Raw genomic sequence first — 24654 nt, forward strand, 5'->3', positions numbered from 1 at the left:
AATTGTAGAAAACAGCCCCTAAACCTTGTCACATCAATGCCCCCCAAAAATATCCACCAGAGGAAATCCAGGCAGAGAAGTGGGCTGAAGGAAGATGGCACAGGAAAATACCTAAACACAATCAGATCTTCATTTATCTGAAGTTTAAAAAAAATATTTCTAAGATTTCTGTGCTCCTGCTGTCGAGAAAAGGCGTAGAGTGGAGTTGGATTGGACCAGAGTTTGGGTGACATCACCAGGTTGGGTTATAAAAATGCCTGAAAAGAGCCAAGAGCCAGACAAACTCCTGTACTTCCCAGAAAGGAGGAACTTCAGAAACCCTGACTAAATAGGCAGCTGCCAACTTCCAGCTCTTCCACTCCGGGCTTTATCTGTCTCTCTGTTAGCTCCAGCGGCACCGGTACCATTGTGGAACCCAGAATGCAGATCAAGCACGTTCTGGCTTGTGGACTTTTGCTGGCTGCACTGTGCATAAGTTTGGAGGCAAAACCCTTGAACCAACAGAAGGTAAGCACCCACTAGCTGTTCAACTAATTGGCTTTGCTTTTAAGAGGGAAATGCAGATTTCAGTCTGTGGGGCTGAGATCCTGGGGCACTCTTTCACTCTGATTTATTCCCACTGCACGGTTATGTGCACACCTGGAAACTAGGTTTTTTGTTGTTGTTGCTAGAAGCATTGGATAAATCAGCACAAAGCTTGTAAAATAAAAGCTCCTTTTCCATTGAGATAAATACTGCACAGAAGCTTGTGAAGCTCTAGTACTTGTTTTTCCAGATTTCACCCCGAACCCGATTTTCTACATCTCATTTGTTTCTCTCTGACCTGAAAGCGCCCCGTTTCTCTGCAAGAAAAACCCTAATCTGCATCTCCGTGGCATTACCTCCCCCCACCCCCCAATACAAAAACAAAACAACCCTGCACAATTGATCCCTAGCCCATCCCCTTCCTTGTCTGCTCTGAACTGCCTATGTGTGGGGTGGGGTACTGGATCTCAGGGTCTCTTCCAATACTTGGCTCCCTCAGCATCCTGGAACTTCTCTTTCTCTCTTCCCACCCACCTTCCCTCAAGATCAGGGGCATCTTCAAGAGTCCTCACGATTTAATTCTTCTCCTCTGAAGACAAAAAGTCACTTTCCCATTTCAATCCCAGTTCTTCCATACAGCCTTTGCTGATATTATGTGCTGACTCTGAGGGAAGGGAGGAGAACAGCTCTCATAACCCCCTGGCTTAGAGGTTGGGGGAGGTTGTAGATGAAAGATTTTGGAAAGGACTTAAATACAGTCTCTGTTACTAAGAAAAAGCCAGAACAGTGTAGGTCATGATTGAATGAAATAAGGAATCTGAGATGTTAATAAATAAAGAAGCAGAGGAATTATTAAGATAGTCATGACAGGCTCCTGAGGAGGGTCACCCCCACTTCTACAATGCAGGAGGCTGGAACCGATGAGACCTTAGAGGGGGAAGACTTGTGATCATTTTTCTGCACATCATAAAGATCTGAACCTTGCATAGGAACAGCCTCCATCAGAGGAGTTGAGGGTTGAATTCCTTCATAGGCATGAAATGCCAAAAGATGGCAGAGGGGGGGGGGGGGGGAATATTTTAAGTAAGATTTCCTTCATCTACTACTACTATTTAGCATTTCTATAGCGCTACAAGGCGTACGCAGCGCTGCACAAACATAGAAGAAAGACAGTCCCTGCTCAAAGAGCTATGTAATAAAAGTGAGCCAAGTATAGGACAATCAAGCCATTGTGACATCACTGATGAGGTTGGCTCTTATTGGTGGACTGAGGCATTATGACATCACAATATTAGCTCTGGTTACAAGAGACTACTACTACTACTATTTAGCATTTCTATAGCGCTACAAGGCGTACGCAGCGCTGCACAAACATAGAAGAAAGACAGTCCCTGCTCAAAGAGCTATGTAATAAAAGTGAGCCAAGTATAGGACAATCAAGCCATTGTGACATCACTGATGAGGGTGGCTCTTATTGGTGGACTGAGGCATTATGACATCACACTATTAGCTCTGGTTACAAGAGACTACTACTACTACTATTTAGCATTTCTATAGCGCTACAAGGCGTACGCAGCGCTGCACAAACATAGAAGAAAGACAGTCCCTGCTCAAAGAGCTATGTAATAAAAGTGAGCCAAGTATAGGACAATCAAGCCATTGTGACATCACTGATGAGGTTGGCTCTTATTGGTGGACTGAGGCATTATGACATCACAATATTAGCTCTGGTTACAAAAGACTACTACTACTACTATTTAGCATTTCTATAGCGCTACAAGGCATACGCAGCGCTGCACAAACATAGAAGAAAGACAGTCCCTGCTCAAAGAGCTTACAATCTAATAGACAAAAATAATAAAGTAAGCAAATCAATTAATGTGTAGAGGAAAGAGGAGAGGAGGGTAGGTGGAGGCGAGTGGATACAAGTGGTTACGAGTCAAAAGCAATCCCACTCTCAACACCTATTAGTACATCATTCCATGCAAGAGCAAGAAATGGATTCATGGGGAAAGGAGCTGTCCGTGCAGGAGATATTGATGCCAAGCCCAGTACATCTGCTGAGGTACCACTTAATCTTTCAGGAGGGTCGGCTGGGCTTCTACATGTCTTTCTGTCCACATTCCTGCTGCTCTGCTCTCTAGTGGGAGACAAGAGCTGGTGGGAGATATGTCTTCCTTTTCACCAGGGGCATAGCCAGACCTCGAGATGGCACATTTTGGTCACCCCCCTCTGCCGCCACCCCCTCCACCACCTCGCCTCCCCCCTATGCCGCCCACTGCCTCCACTGTAACATCTTGGCTGGTGGGGGTCCCCAACCCCCGCTGCAAATACCTAGCTCAAATACACTAAAAGGAGCGTGCCTAACGTGAGGGGAAGAGAGAGCAGGGCAGGCAGCGCTGAATGAAGTCTTCAACTGGCGGGGGTTGGGGACCTTCATGACCCAGAGCAATTTTTTTTGGGGGGGGCCAGGCCCCCATCTAGCTACGCCACTGCTTTTCACGATCTCTAATACGTGTGTTTTATTGTCCTTTCTTGCAGTCACTGCGCAGTATCCTGGATAAAGAGCTGGCAGAATACTTGGCATCTAGAGACAGAGGAGACAAGGTTGGAAGCCTGAAATCCCAATCCCGGCTACTGAGGGACCTGCACATCGACTCCAGATCCCAGACGACTTGGGCCCGAGTGTTGAATAATTATCCCAACATCAAGAAACGAAAAGTCACAAATAACAACAACAAAAAAGGCTCAACCTCTAAGGGCTGCTTTGGCCTGAAACTGGACCGAATAGGAGCCTTGAGCAACTTGGGATGTTAGACCACTGCCACCTAGTGGTGTAAAGGTAAATCTCCTTTTGTCATTCTCTGGCTGCACTGAGAATAGATTTACAGATATCCTGCACCTGATCAAGGGGGCAAGAAAGTCAATTAGTTGTAGTGCATTGCAGAGGGGCAGAATTTATAAAAGATACCTGGATTCAGTCTTTGGATATTGCCTTCCCTTTGCTGCCTCTGTTATTTTTGTTTTCATAGAAAGTTTATAATCACTTTGTTCTGAAAATTATACTAACTGCTTTTTTGTTGGGGGGGGGGGAGCTTTGCATTTTCTTTTGCTCTATGTCCGTTTGGTCTGTGGTGTTATGTTAAGAAGTACATTGGGCAGACATTAGATAGAGTGGAGGAGTGGCCTAGTGGTTAGGGTGGTGGACTTTGGTCCTGAGGAACTGAGTTCAATTCCCACTTCAGGCACAGGCACCTCCTTATCCCTCCATTGCCCCATGTACAAATAAATAAATACTTGTATACAATATGTAAGCCGCATTGAGCCTGCCATGAGTGGGAAAGCGCAGGGTACAAATGTAACAAAATAAAAATAATGGCTCCTTGTGGTCCTCACCTGCTGCCATATTCCACAAGTAAGGAACAGGCCTTTTACAGGTGATACAAACCCAGACATCACATCAAAAGCCCTCAGCGCTCTATGGCATGTGAAACATGTGGACACCAGGGCTGAACACTGGGTGTCACTGTTGCATGATGACCTTCCTTAGGGGCTGCAAACCATTATTATCCTTATACCCAGATGATCAAAAGCAAACGCCGGCGCTAGAGGCTGCTAGCGCCATACTAGCACCAACGTTTGCTAGCACCCCATGATCAGAGCCTTCGAGCGCATTGCTCTTTGCGAAAGTAGCATGCTAAGCAGGGCTTAGCGCATTCATCGCCAATGATCAGCGGTCAGCACGCCAAAATTTGGGTCGCTGGCTGAGGCAAACCCTACACCAGCTCCGAGCTGGCGTTAGGGTTTGCAGATCATTGGGGAGGAATGGTGAGCCCTGTCCAGCATGCAGTTGTATGCTGGCAGGCCCCCGTTCCCCCCCAAAGCAAACCTACCAACAGGGGGCTGGAGGTCCCCCCCCCCGACAATGACCCCCCCCAGGTTCAGGGAGGGCTGGAGATCCGGTGGGTCTCCAGCCCCCCCAAACTCCCGAAAAATGGTCCCTGGTGGTCCAGTGGCCGCCGGCTAAACCCCCTCCCTCCCTCCCAGTGAGCAACAGGGGGGTCCGGCGGACCTCTGGTCCCCCTGATGATCCCATTCCCCCAGGTTCAGGGAGGTCTGGAGATTCGGTGGGTCTCCAGCCCCCCCCAAACCCCCAGAAAATGGTCCCTGGTGGTCCAGTGGCCGCTTAAAAAGGTGTCCATTAAAAAGAACCCCCTCCCGGCCCCCCTACCTTAGTTGGAGGAGGAAGGTAGCCTGCCTCCCTCCTCTCCCTGGTTGACACCGCCGCAAAATGGCAGCGCCCAGCCCCTCCCAGTGCATCCTGTGATGCGCTGGGCGGGGCTACAGACCATATAAGGGAGCACGCATGCATGAGAAGTCCCAGCATCCGCGGCTGAAGCATGTCACCGACTTCTGCCTTAAGAAACCAATGCATGGAGGAGGGGAGCGGCTTGGCCACCTGTATTTATTTGGCTGGTGGGACCTTGGCATCATCCCCAGCAAAGGTGTTTAGTGGTGGTGGGGTGTGAGAGAGGAGGAGGGAGGAATGTGTTTCTCCCCCCTCCCCAGTCCATCCTTGGACATTCCCAGAATTGGAGGGCTGGCTACACCCCTGCTGAGGTGTTAGAGATAAATCCAGTGGAGTAATTAGTAGTCTAGTGGTTAGAACAGTGTGCTGAGGGCCTGTGAAGCCAGAGTTCAAATCTCACTGCTGCTCACTGTGACCTTGGACAAGTCATTCAACCCTGTATTGTCTCAGGTACAATCAGAAGATTGTAAACACTCTGGGGACAGGAAAGTACCCAATTGTAACTCACTTTGAGCTACAAGAACAACAACAAAGAAAGCACGAAACAAATCCAGTAAGAGGATTTAAAAAGGTGTGTGATAAGCATGGAAGATGCTTAGCTGCAAAGGCATGAAGAGAGCTAAAATTCATCTTAAACCTATGGAGTTAAACCGCTCAGAGCAGTCAGACTCTGTTTCTCCTGATATATGAAATATGACATACAGTATATCTTACTGTATACTATAAACACATGAACAGTGTTCAAAGGATCTGGATGGATTAGCCAGTTTGAAACTTGCACAGGGTATGCATACTTTTAGCTGGCTTAAGGAGCACCTGCTCCTGGGGAAGAGCAGAGAAATAACTTACCTAGATCTAATTTTCTGTCTGCAGAAATCACAGGTGCCTGGAACTGAAGGGCACCTTCATGACCTAGGCAATGCCTATAGGCAGAAAGTACCTGGCCACATTGTGAGGGAGAAAATTAATTTATTCCATGCTTTTAAAGGGAGAAGGAAGGGTTAAGCACCAGCATGTATAAGCAACGCAAGTATAGCTAAAGATTCCTGGTGACAGAGACATCTGTGACTTCTTTCAATGTTGATAAGAAATCTGAAACAGAAATTAGCTTTCACATTAAGAAATGCTGTTAGACAGGAGACAACAGGCAGCTTTAATCCTGATCTAAAGCAGGACCCACATCTCTCTCCACTGCCACTGTACCTCATTCATTGGGCAGGAGGAGTGGCCTATTGGTTAGTGTGGTGGACTTTGGTCCTGGGGAACTGGGTTCAATGCCCACTGCAGGCACAGGCAGCTCCTTGTGACTCTGGGCAAGTCACTTAACCCTCCATTGCCCCAGGTACAAATAAGTACCTGTATATAATATGTAAGCCGCATTGAGCCTGCCATGAGTGCAAAAGCACGGGGTACAAATGTAGCAGTGCCACCATACTGCATGCAGTAGCACTTTTTAGCTCTGGGTTTCTCCTCTTGTGGTTCATGATGTGAACAGATAATATATTATACACAGGGGCCAAAGGCAGTTTTTTCTGCAGCATAAACCCAGTTCCATTGTATCTGCACTGCAGGTATCAAATTAAACCCCCAATCCAGAACACTGGACAAAGCAGAAAGAAGAGATAAACAATGAACAACTGTCCAGATTCACCTATAAATTAGGCAGGCTACAGCTTAGGGACTCACATTGCAAGAGTCGTCACCTCGTTAAAAAAAAGTTAAATGCATTTGAAAACAATGAAAATTACAATGTAAAGTCATCATAAGGATTATTTTTATTATTGAAATTAATTGATTTATATATATATTTTTACTTGTAATCATTTATTAACCTTGAAATGTATTTCCTCTTTAATCGAGGAGGAATTTGTAAATGCTACAGCTTAGGAGTCACAATGCAAATGAATCCAGCCCTGTCTGAATTGAATTACTCCACAAGAATGGATGAACAGATTTCTTTATTACATCACTAATACCTGGATAGATTTTAGTTTTGTATATGAGCTACATCTGTTGTCAGCTCCTCTGCCAGGCAAAAGGACATGGGGCTCACAGGGTGTGATATAACCTCATTGTTCTAACTCTGCCACCTGCTGGTGATAAAGGGAACTGGTAGCATTGTGAGCAGAGAATAATGGTAGGGGACTGGGGGGTGGGGGGGAGAGATTGGAGACTGCATCAGAGATCAAAGGATGGGGACAAATGTGCAAAATTAACCTTGTTTCCTTTTCTTCATTTCAGGGTTATAACTAGACAATGGTTTTTCAGAGACAGCTACAGCCCACCTCCTCTTAAATATTCCATCCAGCATCAAACAGCTGAAATAAAGAAACCCTTTTATCACCAGTACCAGGAGATGCATTGCCATTGCTTACAGTTTTTGGTTGTACTTTATTTTCCCCGAAGCTGTCGGGTTACTGTATTCAGAATACCAGGGCCCAGGTGTCAGAGACTGATGAACCAGCTGTGCCACTGTGTCTTGTAAATTCATGCCATGCATCAATGTATTTATGTTGGAAAGCTATTTATACTGTTTATAAAGAGATATTTATAAGAATTTTATTTATGTAAGTAAATGAATGAGGGTCAAACATTGTAACAATTTGTCCAAAATAGCTGCAAAATGTAAAAATACAAAACAAAGTCATTCCATCAACATCCTGAAATACTGTCTTTATTTACTGGCAAAATCTTTCTATCCTATATAACAAAAAGCACCTCCAACATTCTGAAGCCGAGAAAGTGAAGCCTGAAGCATCCGTGCTCTCTGTATCCATCTGTACTTCTGGGTCCTGTGACAGCAGAAGTGTTGGAGGTGCATTCTATTAAATAGGATTGGTCAGTTCCTTGAAGCACTGCCAGAGCTCAGCGTCCTGCACAGTAACGCTCAGCTGCCTCTCCATGGGGTCTCCTTTTTCGCTGCCCACCTGCAACTCACTCTTCACGGCGCTAATCAGATGATCGACGTGACACTGAGGCAGACTCTTCCCGCCACCAGCGCCACTCTCCACGGGTCCAGTGCTCATTCTCTCGCCACACGAAACACAACAACGCATGCGCAAGGAGCCAAGCACACCCTCGCAACTCGCTCTCCATGGCACCAGAGAGAGAGAGGGAGGGAGGGAGAAAGGGAGGGGGGCCTGACACCAGAGAGAGAGGGGGGGCCTGACTCCAGAGAGAGAGGGAGGGAGGGCCTGACACCGGGGGGGGGGGGGGGGGGGAGGTATCTGTCACACACACACACACACACACACACACACTCTCTCTCTCTCACACACTCAGTATCTTTCTCTCTCTCTCACACACTCTATGTCTCTGTATCACATTCACTCTCTATGTGTCACACAGTCACTCACACACTCTCTTGGTCTCATACACTTGGTCTCACAGAGAGTCTGTCTCACACACACACTCTCTCTCTCACACACACTGTATCTGTGTGAAACACACACTCTCTCACACTCACTGTGTCTCACATACGCACTTGCACACACTCTCATTCTCACACACACTCTCTCTCACAGACACACTCGCACCCAGACTCACTCTCTGTCACACACACACTCTCTCTCTCACACACAGTCACTCTCACATACACTCTCTCAAACATACACACTCCGAGGAAAACCTTGCTAGCGCCCGTTTCATTTGTGTCAGAAACGGGCCTTTTTTACTAGATAGTAATAACTGGCAACATTTTGCATTTAGGAGATCGAAGTTCAGCATCTGGTGAAGGGTCAAAGAAAATTACATACAATATGTTCAGAGAAGATTTACAGAAAAACCACAAAAGTGGAAAGAACACGAAGGTCCCATGAGAGAAAGACGCAGTCAGACAGAAAGTGGGAACAGGATCAGGCTCTTCAAAACAGACCAAATACTCTCAATCCGCCACAGTCGTACGAGAAAAAGTTTTCTCGCACAACAGTGACATCCATAAGCAATTCAATCACTAACGGTCTTTCTAAAGACCACCTTTGCTCACTTTACAAAGATACATCAATGGAAACATCTGTACTTGTTCAATATTTTCATTAAGACCACCTTTGCTTACCTTTTAAAGATACATCAACGGAAACATCCGAGATTGCTGAACATTTTACTAAGCCGTGTAAGTGTGTACGTGCACCAAAATGGAGTTACCGCATGGCTACCACGTGACTCTTGTGGTAATTTCATTTCTGGCGCGCAGCTGACACGCATGGCCGAAAAATAATTTTTCTTTTCCGGCCACGCTCCAAGTAGCATTTGGCGTGTGTAGGACATTACCACCTGGTTACCACATGAGACTTTACCGCTAGGTCAATGGCTGGCGGTAAGGTCTCACACCCAAAATGGACACGCGGCAATTTTTATTTTGCCGCACGTCCATTTTTGGCAAAATTTTTTAATTTTTTACAGGTGCGCTGAAAAATGATTCTGCATGCACCCAAAGCCCACGCTTACACTACCGCAGGCCATTTTACAGTGCACCTTAGTAAAAGGACTCCTTAGGCATTTTCCCCTTACAATATGAGGTGCTAGAAATGGTTTTATAAGGGAACACATATTTCTGCCACTTTTCTGCGCTGGGAGTAGCCAGAAACCGTCATTCATTCAGGACATGCTTAGACCTCATGAGTCTGTGTTCTGTGAATGATTGCTAAGCTTTGAGTATTTGGTCTTGGTTATGATAGTTTTCTATCCTGCCAATATTATGCTGTTCTATTTTTTTCTTTATTTTATGTTTTTATTGATATTGTACGACGCTTTGACCAGTTTCTTTTCCGAAAAGACAGTATAGAAATCTTATGCTGAAGCAAAGTATTTCCTTTTAGGACACAAAGTCTTTACTCCAGCCTCTTGTGTGGAAGAGTCACCCTAGCCACTTCGCAAACAAATTTTACCAATTTTTTTCCAATTCCCAAGGGAGTAAATTCCAAGTCAAGGATGCCAGACTTCCTAATGTACTCTTTCTTCTAATGATCAGTCTGTAGTCCTGACTGGAGGAAAATCCAGTAAAAGGTTATGTTGAAGGAACAACACATGGGTCGAAACATGAACAGACAACCGACCAGAAACATAATACTCCCATTGATATTCGAATGTCTCGCTTAACTCTGTTCAATGTAATCCATAACTTAGTCGTAACAAATGTATTTCTATTATTCATGTCTTATTGTAAGCCACACTGAGCCCGCAAATAGGTGGGAAAATGTGGGATACAAATGCAATAAATAAATAAATAAATAAATAATCAGGGTCAGGTCACCAAGGGGCCCTTTTACTAAGCCGCAAGGCCAGGGCAGTAATTTCATTTTTTACGTAAGGCCACTAGGTGCGCTGGAAATGTTCCAGTACACGGCTGTAATCAGCATTGTACGCCCGTAGTCCATTACCATCCAGTTAATGCGTGAAACTTTACCACGGCCATTTTCTGCAAAAAAAAAGGGACTTTTTTGCAGGTGCGCTGAAAAATGGACCTGCACACATCCAATACACGCGTCTACACCAATGCAGGCCATTTTCGGAGCACCTTAGTAAAAGGACCCCCCAATTGCTTGGTGTACAGTATAGAACATAATCTGTGTAGTCTACACTAAAGGTTACTTTAGAAAAGATTGTTTCTGAAATGCCTTTTAGAATTACATCTAGGGAAAGGGAACTGGGACTTCACATACTGTCTTTCTGAGGTTTTTGCAACTACATTCAAAGTGGTTTACATATATTCAGGTACTTATTTTATGCCAGGGGCAATGGAGGGTTAAGTGACTTGCCCAGAGTCACAAGGAGCTGCAGTGGGAATTGAACTCAGTTCCCCAGGATCAAAGTCCACTGCACTAACCACTAGGCTACTCCTCCACTGCAAGGGCTGCTTGGGCAAAAATGCCAATTCATGCTGCCACTATAGTAGACCCAGCCCTTATCATAGTCCATAAGGAAACACGGTCCAAATTATACAATCACTTGGTGATAGGGTTACAGCAGACACAAGCTAGTCCTTGCCAGCACGTTACATTTGAATGCTTCTCTGGGACTGTCCTTTCTGTTACACTTCACAAAATCTGCTGTGCTGTGCATACCCTATTCAAAAACCATTCAGGCATTTCCAAGGTTCATGGTGCTACTTGGGTTGTCATATGGTGAAAGATTCTCAAGACCCCTGATTTATGGAAACCACCAGTAGAAATTACTGTTTTTCATCTTTGATCCAGCAGTTCTATAAGGCTTCGTGGCTTTTACTGATTGGGACCTAGTCCTTAGTGGAGTGCATGATCTGGTGCGGGAGGTAATGGTGCTGGGGCCGCTTGATAACAGTGATTATAATATGATTGGATTTGATATTAGCTTTGAAGTAAGTATACATAGGAAATCAAATACGTTAGCGTTTAACTTTAAAAAAGGAGACTATGATAAAATGAGAAGAACGGTGAAAAACAAAACTTAGAGGAGCGACTGCGAGGGTCAAAAATTTACATCAGGCGTGGATGCTGTTCAAAAACACCATCCTGGAAGCCCAGGCCAAATATATTCCGCGTATTAAAAAAGGAGGATGGAAGACCAAATGACAGCCGGCGTGGTTAAAAAGTGAGGTGAAGGAAGCTATTAGAGCTAAAAGAAAATCCTTCAGCAAATGGAAGAAGAAACCAACTGAAAATAATAAGAAATGGCATAAGGAATGTCAAGTCAAATGCAAAGTGCTGATAAGGTGTTAGGTTTTCAAGGCAGAAACTAGGTTTGTGAGCCCTTGGACCACTGCCGAGAAGCGGCAGTGGCAGGAAAAACCACTCCACACCAGAGACAAGGCAGAACTCTGACAGAAACAGCTAGACTTCACCTGCCCTTGACCGCCCTTCCCCAGGAGTTGATCAGGACTTACCAGACAGGGCAGGAACTGGATATCAACTAGGCTGAACAGGGACTGAGGGTCAGAGGGGAAGGGAATATACATGGGCAGCAAGGCAGGAAACAGGGCTAGGACTCACAAACAGACAATACAAGGCAGGAAATGGACAAGCTAGAGGACAGGAACTGAAAGCTGCCAAGTAGCCACTGAAAAACACTGGCAGACAAGAGTCAGGACTGAAAGCTGCAGAGCAGCCACTAAGCAAGAACACAGACAAACAGAAACTAGACCAGGAATACAGACCAGAAACCAGACTAGGGAATAAGCAATAACCTAAGCTAAACTACACATAGACTAACTAGAACTGGACAAGAAACCAGACTAGGCAGAAGTGCAACAAGCACACCAACAAACCAAGGACCTTAGATGATGCAAAGGCAAACACAGAAGTTTCCAGGTGATTAATAAAGCCCATCAGCTGCTGAAGTTCAGCTGCAGGAATCACAAGGCAGCTACGGGTGCTGTTCAGGCACAAACAATAGAAGCAAGTCTGGCAGCCCAGAAGATACGGACCGGACGGGGCTGAAGTCTGGAACGGGTGACAGTTCATAGCAGCCACCGGTTCTGGCCACCAGAGGGCGAGGTGAGCACAGACAAGGAAACAGTCACCATTGTGACATAAGGAAGGTAAAGAGGGACTTTGAAAAAAAGATTGCGTTGGAGGCAAAAACACATAGTCAAAATTTTTTTAGCTATATTAAAAGCAGCAAGCTGGCAAAAGAATTGGTTGGACCACTAGATGACCGAGAAGTAAAAGGGGCGATCAGGGAAGACAAAGTGATAGCGGAGAGATTAAATGAATTCTTTGCTTCGGTCTTCACTGAGGAAGATTTGGGTGGGATACCAGTGCCGGAAATGGTATTCGAAGCTGACAAGTCGGAGAAACTTAATGAATTCTCTGTAAACCTGGAGGATGTAATGGGGCAGTTCTACAAACTGAAGAGTAGCAAATCTCCTGGACCAGATGGTATTCATCCCAGAGTTCTATAAGTACTCTGGTATTCATCCCAGAGTACTGATAGAACTGAAAAATGAGCTTGCGGAGCTCTTGTTAGTAATATGTAATTTATCCTTAAAATCGAGCATGGTACCAGAAGATTGGAGGGTGGCCAATGTAACGCCGATTTTTAAAAAAGGTTCCAGAGGAGATCCGAGAAATTATAGACCAGTGAGTCTGACATCGGTGCTGGGCAAAATGGTAGAGACTATTATTAACAACAAAATTACAGAGCATATTCAAAAGCATGGATTAATGAGACAAAGTCAACATGGATTTAGTGAAGGCAAATCTTGCCTCACCAATCTACTACATTTCTTTGAAGGGGTGAAGAAACATGTGGATAAAGGTGAGCCGGTTGATATTGTGTATCTGGATTTTCAGAAGGCATTTGACAAAGTACCTCATGAAAGACTCCAGAGGAAATTGAAAAAGTCATGGGATAGGAGGTAGTGTTCTATTGTGGATTAAAAACTGGTTAAAAGATAGAAAACAGAGAGTAGGGTTAAATGGGCAGTATTTTCAATTGAGAAGGGTAGTTAGTGGGGTTATCCAGGGGTCTGTGCTGGGACCGCTGCTTTTTAACATATTTATAAATGACATAGAGATGGGAGTAACTAGTGAGGTAATTAAATTTGCTGATGACACAAAGTTATTCAAAGTCGTTAAATCACGGGAGGATTGTGAAAAATTACAAGAGGACCTTACGAGACTGGGAGACTGGGCGTCTAAATGGCTGATGTGAGCAAGTGCAAAGTGATGCATGTGGGAAAAAGGAACCCAAATTATAGCTATGTCATGCAAGGTTCCACGTTAGGAGTCACGGACCAAGAAAGGGATCTAGGTGTCGTCACTGATGATACGTTGAAACCTTCTGCTCAGTGTGCTGCTGCAGCTAAGAAAGCAAATAGAATGTTAGGTATTATTAGGAAAGGAATGGAAAACAAAAATGAGGATGTTATAATACCTTTGTATCGCTCCATGGTGCGACCGCACCTCGAATACTGTGTTCAATTCTGGTCGCCGCATCTCAAAAAAGATATAGTGGAATTAGAAAAGGTGCAGAGAAGAGCGACGAGAATGATAAAGGGGATGAGACGACTTCCCTATGAGGAAAGGCTAAAGCGGCTAGGGCTCTTCAGCTTGGAGAAAAGGCGGCTGAGGGGAGATATAATAGAGGTCTATAAAATAATGAGTGGAGTTGAATGGGTAGATGTGAAGCGTCTGTTTACACTTTCCAAAAATACTAGGACTAGGGGGCATGTGATGAAGTACAATGTAGTAAATTTAAAACGAATCGGAAAAAAATTTTCTTCACTCAACATGTAATTAAACTCTGGAATTTGTTGCCATCTCTAAATCATTTATAAATATATTAAAAAGCCGTTCTTCTCATTTTATCATAGTCTCCTTTGGTAAAGTTAAACGCTAACGTATTTGACTTCCTGTGTATAGTTACTTCAAGGTTGATATTAAAACTGATCATATTATGATCACTGTTATCAAGCGGCCCCAGTACCATAACGTCCCTCACCAGATCATGCGCTCCACTAAGGACCAAGTCTAGAATTTTTCCTTCTCTTGTCAGCTCCTGCACCAGCTGCTCCATAAAGCTGTCCTTGATTTCATCAAGGAACTGTACCTCTCTAGCGTGTCCCGATGTTACATTTACCCAGTCTATATTTGGATAATTGAAGTTGCCCATTATTATCACATTGCCCATTTTGTTTGCGTCTCTGATTTCTTTTATCATTTCTGCGTCTACCTGCTCATACTGGCGAGGTTTGGCTGGCTTCCTAAAGGAAAAGTCCATAGACCATTATTAGATGTACTTGGGGAAAATCCAATACAGAAGCATCCTTCTGGCCATGGCCACCACCTTGTCACATTGTTTCGTCATCTTGAGATCCTCAGACACCATCACCCCAATGTCCGTCTCCTGAGCCGAGCTTACCAATCTTTCCCCTCCTATCTTGTACATCTCTTTTAGATTTCTGCACCCCAAGTGCATCACTCTGCACTTCTTGGCTAGTTCGATAAGATGAAGTATTATCATGAAATCTGTTTTACTGTTTTGAGATCTTGCCAGGTACTTGTGACCTACATTGGCCACTGTTGGAAAGAGGATACTGGGCTTGATGGACCTTTGGTCTGTCCCAGTATGGCAATGCTTATGTTCTAATCCAGTTCACTACTTTGGGTCCAAACTTCAGCCAGCTCAGTTTACTCATGAGCCTCCTACGAGGAACCATGCCAAAAGATTCTGTTCAAATCCAAGCAGATTACAGCTAGTGCGTGTCCTCAATCCAATTCTCTGGTCACCCAAAGAAAATCAGATTCATTTAGTGTTATTTTCCTTTGTTAAAACCATGTTGCCTTGGATCTTGTAATCCGTTGGATTCCAGGAAGTTCACTAGCCTTCCCTTCAGCAGCACCTCCATTACTTTTCCAACCATTCAAATGACATTTACTGAACTGTAGTTTTCCGCTTCTCCTCTATCACCACTTTTGTGAAGAGGATCCACATCCACTTTTCTCCAATCCCGTAGAACCTTTCCCGTTTCCATTGATTTATTAAATCTTTAAGAGAACCCACCAGAAACCTCTCTGAGCTCACTTAGTATCCTGGGATGGCTCTCATCTGACCCCATGGCTTTGTCTACTTCCAGTTTTTGATAAACACTTTCTTTTGTGCATGGTGCAATATCTACTGCATTCTCAATTATACCTTCTTTTTTATTTTTGACTGTTTATTTAATGAGACAGGCAAATCACATTTTACAAAAATCCAATTCAGAAACACAACTATCATTCTCACCAATGATAAATAAAACAGTAGGGGCCTCCCGCTTCCCCCATCCCCTCCCCCCCCCAAGGAAAGAAAAGGTAATGTACTGTATGTGGCCACATGAAGTCATTGAGCACATCGCTCTTGGAGTTTCCAGAATTTTCCCCAAACCCTATAGGCCTTTGTCAGCTGACCTAGACATTACTAAAAATGTCTGCATGTAATGTTTCAGTTTCTGCATACACTTTCACCAGCATGGAAGATTATTAAACCTAAAATTGACTTCATAGTTAGGGGGAGGATCTTAAATGTTACAGCTTAGGGGCCACAATACACATAAATCCAGCTCTGATTCGGTCAGTGCTTGAGTGATATCACCAGGTTGGGTTATAAAAATGACTGAATAGAGCTAGGAGCCTGACAAACTCCTGTACTTCCCAGAGAGGAGGAACTTCAGAAACCCTGTCTAAATAGGCAGCTGGCAAATTCCAGCTCTTCCAATCTAGGCTTTATTTGTCTCTCTATTAGCTCCAGCGGCACTATTGTGGAACCCAGAATGCAGACCATGCACGTTCTGGCTTGTGGACTTTTGCTGGCTGCACTGTGCATAATAAGTTTGGAGGCAAAACCCTTGTCCCAACAGGAGGTAAGCACTCATTAGCTGTTCAACTAATTGGCTGTGATTTTAGTCCATGGGGAAGAGCCTTAAGAGAACTGCACAGGGGTCTCTCAAAGAAGGGTGAGCTCTGCTGCAACAGATAAAAGATTGCATTTGACATGCTTGTTTTGTTCTTCCTGCTTCTGCCTGTAGTTGGCAATTGTGAAAACTGTTGTCCCTTTTTTTACTTAAATTCTATTTTAAGCAGGGCTATCCCAAGGGCTGTGTGTAAAACTCCCCGTCCACTGTCTCCCCCTGCAGTAGCTGTGGCATAGTGGACATAATTCCAGGTAGGACGTTGGGAACCCAGTTGGTTCACAAACCAAATTCTAACCTGCACTGAATTATTGTGTGCCAGAAGAGTGTGGAGTGGGCAGATTCATTTTTGCCAGCAGCCCCCCCCCCCCCTACTTCCCAGAGAATGCTGGGCCTGACCTGGACCTCACATAAGACTGATCAGGACAAAAACGAGTTACATATTTATGTATTAAATGCTGAGTCTTCCCAAGGGAACACAAGATGACTTATAATATAAAAATAAACAATCAACATAATAATTAAATACTTTTAAACACACTATAGATGGAAATCTCTAAGCTTCTACCTTGTGTAGAGAGCAGAGACCTCTAGTGGCTGTACTAAGTATTGTATTGTGATGAGTGAAGCAGCCAAAAAGATTCCCTCCTGGAATTGAGTAATTTGGAAGCTTTGGAGCAGTGGCTGAGAACCAGGATGTTGGGCAAGTCATTTTTCACTCTCCACTGCTTCTTGTACACTACAGAGATGTCAAGGGCGGACTGACACAAAAGAGCGAAATTTATGAGTGATGAGTTAGAGGTAGAAATGTACAAAGTTTTACATATAGCTCCTGGAATTTCTGTATATCTAGGTAATCTGCACAGAATAGTTAAGGTTGGTGCTTCTGAAAAGATATGGACAGAGAGGAGGCAATCTTCGGCCTCTTTCAAAGGACTTTGCCTAGGTAACAATTAGACATATTCCAGGGACAGAGGCATAGCAAAGGATATACTCTTAAAAAAAGAAAAAGTTTGTAAAGTTGTTTTTTTCAGGGTGGGAGGTGGTTAATCACCACTGGGGAAGTCAGGGGAGGTCATCCCCGATTCCCTCCGGTGGTCATCTGGGCAGTTCGGGCACCCTCCTTTGGAAGGAAATCGTGTGCAAATGAGCTAACAGCAAGCAGCTCATTTGCATTCAATTTTCTTCATGCATGCCCGTTCTTTTCCAGATTAGTAAGGGAAGGGCTTTTTCCATTCAGTTAGTGGGACCAGTGCACTACGAATCCTGGCCCCTCCCATGACCAAATGCCTTGGAGTTATTCGTTTTTGAGCTGGGCGCCTTCGGTTTCCATTATCGCTGAAAAATGATTCCACCCAGCTCAAATCCGCCCAAATCTGATGTATTTGCCCGGCACCAACAATATTATCGAAACAAAAGATGGACGCCCATCTTTTTCGAAAATACGGTCTGTCCCGCTCCTGTCCTTGGAGATAGACGCCCATGGAGATGGGCGTTTGCATTCGCTTATGCCCCTCCACGTTACTCTTTGGGGTTCTACATGGAATGTTTCTACTAATTGGGATTCCGGAATCTTGTAACTCTTTAGGATTCCAGAATCTTCAGAACTTTTAGTACAAGAAGAGTGCTGGGCAGACTTCTATGGTCTGTGCCCTGAGAATGACAAGGACAAATCAAACTCCGGTATACATATAAAGTATCACATACCATATAAAATTAGTTTATCTTGTTGGGCAGACTGGATGGACCGTTCAGGTCTTTATCTGCCGTCATTTACTATGTTACTCTTTGGGGTTCTACGTGGAATGTTGCTACTAATTGGGATTCCGGAATCGTGTAACTCTTTAGGATTCCAGAATCTTCAGAACTTTTAGTACAAGAACAGTGCTGGACAGACTTCTACAATCTACGCCCTGATCATAACTGAATAGATATGGATGGGCTGGAGCGTTAATTTTAAGGGGTTTCGACATTAGCTTCAGAACATTTAGTACAGGAACAGTGCTGGGCAGACTTCTACGGTCTGTGCCCTGAGAAAGGCAAGGACAAATCAAACTCCGGTATACATATAAAGTAACAAATACCATGTAAAATGAGTTTATCTTGTTGGGCAGACTGGATGGACCGTTCAGGTCTTTATCTGCCGTCATTTTCTATGTTACTCTTTGGGGTTCTACAAGGAATGTTTCTACTAATTGGGATTCTGGAATCTTGTAACTCTTTAGGATTCCAGAATCTTCAGAACTTTTAGTACAAGAGACTTCTATGGTCTGTGCCCTGAGAATGGCAAGGACAAATCAAACTCGGGTATAAAGTATCACATACCATGTAAAATGAGTTTATCTTGTTGGGAAGACTGGATGGACCGTTCAGATTTTTATCTGCTGTCATTAACTGTATGTTACTATGTTACTATGAAAGGAGATAGACTCAGAAGTAACTTGAGGAAATATTTCTTCACGGAAAGGATGGTGAATTTGTGGACATGAAATCAGTGTCTGAATTCACCAGAGGTTAGGACAAGTACATAGGATCTCTAATAGAGTGATAAGGAGAGTAGATGGCATGAGAGAATCAATGCTATAATAGCTAGTAAAACAAGCAATAACCAAGAGGAGAATTACACCAGCAAATACATATATGTACATACAAGCATGCATGCAGAGGGGTTGGAAATTATTGCATGAGACATGCTCCACATGTTTTCCTGTATCACTGCTGGACTGGCTGTTAGAATATCAAATGTGTATTTGTTTTCCTGTATTGTAAATTCTACTGAAAAACCTAGTAAATGAGTTGTTTAGCTTTCTCAGAAGTTGCTTATGCAACAGTGATACAGGTTCAGACATGGAATTTGCTCCTGGATACTATTTGGTGGAGAAGTGCCTGTGCTTTTAATGTTAAATGCATCAAGATCAACAGACTGTTATGTTATATTGTCAAGAGGAGTGAAGGATGAGCCTAATAATTAGAGCTACAGGCCAACCAAATTTCAGTTTCAAATTCGGCAGCAAAACCGACTCGAAATCCAGGATCAGGTTTCCACCGAAAATGCCCACCACTCCCCCTTCCCATTCCTACCCTGTACTGGTGTATTCGGGGCAGGAACATCCCAAATTGCTCCACCCCCCCCCTTCCTCAATTCCAAAATGGCAGATGAGACAGCAGCGGGAAGTCTTAGCTGCCATTTTGAAATTGAGACTGGCCTATGCAGCAGTCTTGCAAGGCAGCCACAGGAAGTCATGGCCACCATTTTTTCAGCACAGTAGATGGGGGCAGGAGCAACTCAGGATGCTCCTGTCCCAAAGACACCACATCAGAGAGGGCAAGGAGGGCAGAGTGGTGGGTGGCCAGGGAGGGGGTGGTGGTGGCGGCAGGGCACAGTTTCAGTTCCTGCTTTAATAGCTCTTTGGGCTTGCATATATATATTTATGAAATTAAAACAAAACCTTTGACATTGCCAGTTACATCCAATAGAAAAATAATCACGCTTGCCTTCATTTTATTTTATTTTAATTCCAAACCATGGACTATTTCAATACCCTCTCTCCCTTCTAGGTCAGAGACAACACGGACACAAACACATATGCTGAAAATAATTCCATGTGCCACATGCTTTCCTTACTTATTTTATTTATTTATGCATTCTTGTATCCCATTATTATTCAAAAACAAGTTTCGGTTCAAAGTGGCTTACAATTTACACTTTGGTGGAGTTACAATAGTGTTGTGCAATGTGGAGAGGGCATCTATAGTTCAAGTGGTTATTCATAGAGTTTTTGAAGAGTCATATTTGAAGAGGAGAAGGTAGTGGTATCTTTTGTGTTCAGTTGTAGAGTTTTGCTGATATTCCCATCCTATATAATAATTTGCACCTCCGTCTGAATGCCTGGGTTCGTAACACACTTCCTATTGGTCCATCCTGGCGATGATGTCAGAGGGTGGACCAATGGGAAGTGAGAGGGAAGGGAAGCCAGCACCAGCCAGCCACAGAACGTTGGCGGTGAGTACACAGGAAACAGGAAATGAGGGCGGGACCAGAGGCAGAGCTGAGACAGATGGGAAGGCAGGCTGAAGTGCCGCTCGCCTTCACTGCGGACGCCAGACCCAGAGGTTAGAATTTTTAAATTACAGCCGGCACGCAGGAAGGCGAGGGGCTGCCGGAGGACAGGTCTTGCTTGGAGTCGGAGGGGAGACAGAGAGAGGGAGGGAGGCGCGGGAGTCTGGAACTCAGAGGAGAAGGGTGGCGTCGAACTCGAAGGGGAGGGGAGGGGGCCCTGGAGCCAGTGGAGTATCCAGAAGGCAATTTTTGGGTGGTCCAACAGGTTGGATAGATGGGCACTAGAGAAACACCTGCCACCTGATATGCCCTGCCCACGCCCCTACTCCTATCACACACCTACCCCACTCCCAATAACTTCAATGGGAGTAGCAGTGCTGGCCTCAGTGGCTGCAGGCCACATTGAGAGCTAGGGGAACTATAACAGGTTGCCCTCTTCATCCTCCACTGAGCCACGGTCCACCAACACACATATGCTTCCCCCAAATATGCCCTAAATATTACAGTGGGGCCCTAAAATATCAATACAGCAAGAAAACTGAACAAGCCAAAGTACTATAGAATATTACATAGAAAATTGATGCTAACAGAATACTTTGGTCACACACAGAGAACACAAATGCCAAATACAGAATAAGTGACCACAAACCATAAACAAATTAAATCAAAATCCCAAGAGGTCAGACCTTGCATTTAGCACAGCACAGAGAAATACTAAGAGATGCATTTTTTCCTATACTGTGCAAAATATGATAGCACATGCAAGAGACAGTGTTAGGGAGGTACAACTAGGGCAACTGCGTTTGGCCCCTAGCCAGAGAGAACCCCAGGCCAGCTGGAAGCTGAAGAAGGTGCAGCCTGTTAGTAAGCTTTGGGGTCCCCTCCTAAATATCTGCCTTGGGCCCCAGCCATATTTTAACACCAGCTCTGGCAGGATGTACATTTCAAATCTGACATATTCTAGTCACAAAATAGAAAAATAAAATTATTTTTTCTACCTTTTGTTGTCTGCTCATTTTATTTTTCCAAGTCATGTTGGTTTCTACATCCTTCTGTCTTCTCTTAACTCACTCACCAAAGTCTCATGTCCATTTGATGTTTCTACTCTCTCTCCATGTCCACTATCCATCTTCTTCCATCTCTGTACCTCTATCTTCCTTCATGTTTAGTATCTCCGTTTCTCTGTGTCCCTATATTTCTCTATCCAGCTTCTCCCCTCTCTTTGTCCACAGTGCCATTATATCTCTACCCTCTCTGACCCTACCCCATCCAGGTTCTCTCCCTCTCACTCCCTCCCCTTTCCAGCATCTGGTTTGGTTGCTTGATTCCCTGCCTGCCTACCCACCCGGCCCTCTCTTCCTCCCTCATACTGTACATTTAGTATTTGTTCCCTGTTCCTTCATCTCCTTGGTCTGGTATCTCTGTTTCCCTTCCCTCCAGTTCTCCTCCCCCTCTTCCTCCCACATCCAGCAGCTCTCTCCCTTCCATCCAGATCCCCTCCTCCTCTTCCTCCCACATCCAGCAGTTCTTTCTCTCCAGTCCCCTCCTCCTCTTCCCACATCCAGCAGCTCTCTCTCCCTTTCACTCAGATCCCCTCCTCCTCTTCCTCTAGCAGCCCTCTCCCTTCCATCCAGTCCCCTCCTCCTCTTCCTCCCATGTTCAGCAGCTCTCTCCCTTCCCTCTAGCCCCTTCTTCCTCTTCCTCCCTTGTCCAGCAGCTCTCCAGCCCCTTCCTCCTCTCCTTCCCATGTCCAGCAGCTCTGTCCCTTCCCGCCAGTCCCTCTTCCTCCCTTGTCCAGATCTCAAGCCCCTTCCTCCTCTCCCTCACGTGTCCAGATGCTCTTCAGCCCCTATCTCCCATGTCCAGCAGCTCTGTCCCTTCCCTCCAGTCCCTTCTTCCTCTTCCTCCCTTGTCCAGAAGCTATCCAGCCCCTTCCTCCTCTCCCTCCCCTTCCTCCTCTCCCTCCCATGTCCAGAAGCCTTCCAGCCCCTTCCTCCTCTCCCTCCCATCAAGTCCAGCAGCTCTCAGCCACTTTCCCTCCAGGCCCGCCCATCCAACCTCCTTCATAAGCACATAAGCACTGCCACGCTGGGAAAAGACCAAAGGTCCATCAAGCCCAGCACTCTGTCTCCGACAGCGGCCAATCCAGGCCCCAAGAACCTGGCAAAAACCCCAAAATTTAATAACGATCAATGGACTTTTCCTTCAGAAATCTGTCCAGACCCCCTTTAAACTCAGCAAGGCCAGCTGCCGTCACTACCTTCTCCAGCAATGAGTTCCAGAGTCTAACTACGCGCTGAGTAAAGAAAAACTTTCTCCGATTTGTTTTAAGCCTACCACATTCTAATTTCATCTTGTGTCCCCTGGTTCTATTATTGTTAGAAAGCGTAAACAAATGCTTCACATCTGTCCGCTCTATCCCACTCATTATTTTGTAAACCTCTATCATATCACCTCTCAGCCGCCTTCTCTCCAGGCTAAAGAGTCCTAGCCGTCTTAACCTCTCCTCATAGGGTAGTCGTCCCATCCCTTTTATCATTTTTGTCACCCTTCTCTGCACCTTCTCCAATTCCTTTATATCTTTTTTGAGATGAGGTGACCAGAACTGAACACAATACTCCAGGTGCGGTCGCATCATGGAGCGATATAACGGCATTATAACATCCTCATGCTTGGTTTCCATCCCTTTTATAATAATACTCAACATTCTGTTTGCCTTCTTAGCCGCCGCAGCACATTGAGCTGAAGATTTCAACGTCCTATCCACGATGACTCCCAGATCCCTTTCTCGGTCCGTAACTCCTAACACGGAACCTTGCATAACATAGCTGTAATTCGGGTTCCTCCTTCCCACATGCATCACTTTGCACTTGCGTTGAACTTCATCTGCCATTTGGACGCCCAATCCCCCAGTCTGCTGCTGCCCATTCTCCCGTGGCTCTGCCGGTACGGCCGTCCGGGAGGCAGCGTTCAGCAGCATTGCCTGTGTGCCTGCCTTTAAAATAACTCTTCTCCCCAGGCTCCGCTGCAATGCATTCTCTTTCGCCCGTCGCAAAGCGCTGCCATTCACACATGCAGCTCCGCTCCCTTTGCCGCGTACATCCGACCCTCTCTGATGCACTTCCTGTTTACGTAGGGCCAGATGAGATCAGAGTACCAAGGGAAGAAGTATAGATGGAGAAAAGAAGTGGTCCCAGGACAGATCCCTGAGGTACACCAACTGACAGTGGGATAGAAGTAGAGGAGGATCCACTAGAGTATACACTAAAGGTACGCTGGGAGAGACAAGAAGAAAACCAGGAAAGAACAGAGCCCTGAAATCCAAGTGAGGACAGTGTATCAAGGAGTAGGCTATGATCAACAGTGTCAAAAACAGCAGATAGTTCGAGAAGGTTGAGGATAGAATAGAGACCTTTGGATCTGGCCAGGAACAGATCATTGGAGACTTTAGCAAGCGCTGTTTCATTGAATGAAGGGATCGCAAGCCAGATTGAAGTGGATCAAGAATAGCTTGAGATGAAAGAAAGTCAAGGCAACGGCGGTGAACAGCACGTTCAAGTATCTTGGATAGGAAAGGGAGGAGGGAGATGGGGTGATAGTTGGAAGGACAGGTAGGGTCCAATGAAGGTTTTTTAAGGAGTGGTGTGACTACGGCATGTTTGAAGGCATCAGGAACAGTTGCAGTGGACTGTGAAAGATTGAGGATATGACAGATAAAAGGGATGATAGGATAGTGTTAAGTAGATGGGTGGGAATAGGATCAGAGGAACAGGTAGTTAGTTTAGAGGAGGAAAGAAGATGTGTAGTTTCCTCTTCAGTGATTTCAGAAAAGGAGGCAGGGGTTGGAGGGTTGAGAGAATGGACTAAGGGAAGGAGAGGTGGAGGTGACCTGGTTGAGAATTCAAGCTTAATCTTGTGAACCTTATCATGAAAGAACTCATCCAGAGCCTGAGGGGAAAGTGAAGGGGGATTGGCGGTGAAGGCACTTTGAGGAGAGAGTTCAGTGTGGCAGAGACGTCGCGGGTTTGAGCCAAGAGAATTTCTCAACTGGATGTAATAGTCCTGTTTGGCAAGTAAAAGAGCAGACTGGAAGGAGGTCAGCAAGAATTTGAAATGTATGAAGTCAGCATGGGTACAGGATTTCAGCCAAAGGCGTTCGGCAGAGCGGAAACAGGAACGTAGGTAGTGGATTCTAGAGGTCAGCCAAGGCTGGGGTTTGGTAAGTTTTACAGGACGGGGAATGGGAGGAGCGAGTGTATCCAGAGCAGAGGAGAGAATAGTATTATAGGAAGAGACAGCCTCATTGACAGACTTGGATAACATAGTGGTAGAGAAGAGATTTGAAACACTGGACGACAGAGTAGAAGGGTCAATAGCCTGAAGATTCCTAAATGT

The 24654-nt window shown here is 45.1% G+C and overlaps 1 protein-coding gene across 1 annotated transcript; it reads left to right on the top strand.

The window, feature by feature from the left end:
- The first annotated feature begins 296 nt into the window (after window positions 1-296).
- On the top strand, window positions 297-7474 carry NPPC (natriuretic peptide C). Its single transcript, XM_030216708.1, has 3 exons — window positions 297-507; window positions 3067-3367; window positions 7076-7474. Exons 1-2 carry the CDS (start codon window positions 421-423, stop codon window positions 3340-3342), a joined length of 363 nt encoding a protein of 120 aa, XP_030072568.1. The 5' UTR covers window positions 297-420; the 3' UTR covers window positions 3343-3367; window positions 7076-7474.
- The last annotated feature ends 17180 nt before the right edge of the window (window positions 7475-24654 follow it).

The sequence above is a fragment of the Microcaecilia unicolor genome, chromosome 10 (assembly GCF_901765095.1).
Source record: "Microcaecilia unicolor chromosome 10, aMicUni1.1, whole genome shotgun sequence".
Classification (NCBI taxonomy): domain Eukaryota; kingdom Metazoa; phylum Chordata; class Amphibia; order Gymnophiona; family Siphonopidae; genus Microcaecilia; species Microcaecilia unicolor.

What these genes read in the sequence shown, in the direction of transcription:
- NPPC (XM_030216708.1), top strand. Translation starts at nt 421, where the DNA reads ATGCAGATCAAGCACGTTCTGGCTTGTGGACTTTTGCTGGCTGCACTG. An exon ending in AACCCTTGAACCAACAGAAG is followed by an intron (nt 508 to 3,066) that starts GTAAGCACCCAC and finishes CCTTTCTTGCAG; the next exon opens with TCACTGCGCAGTATCCTGGA.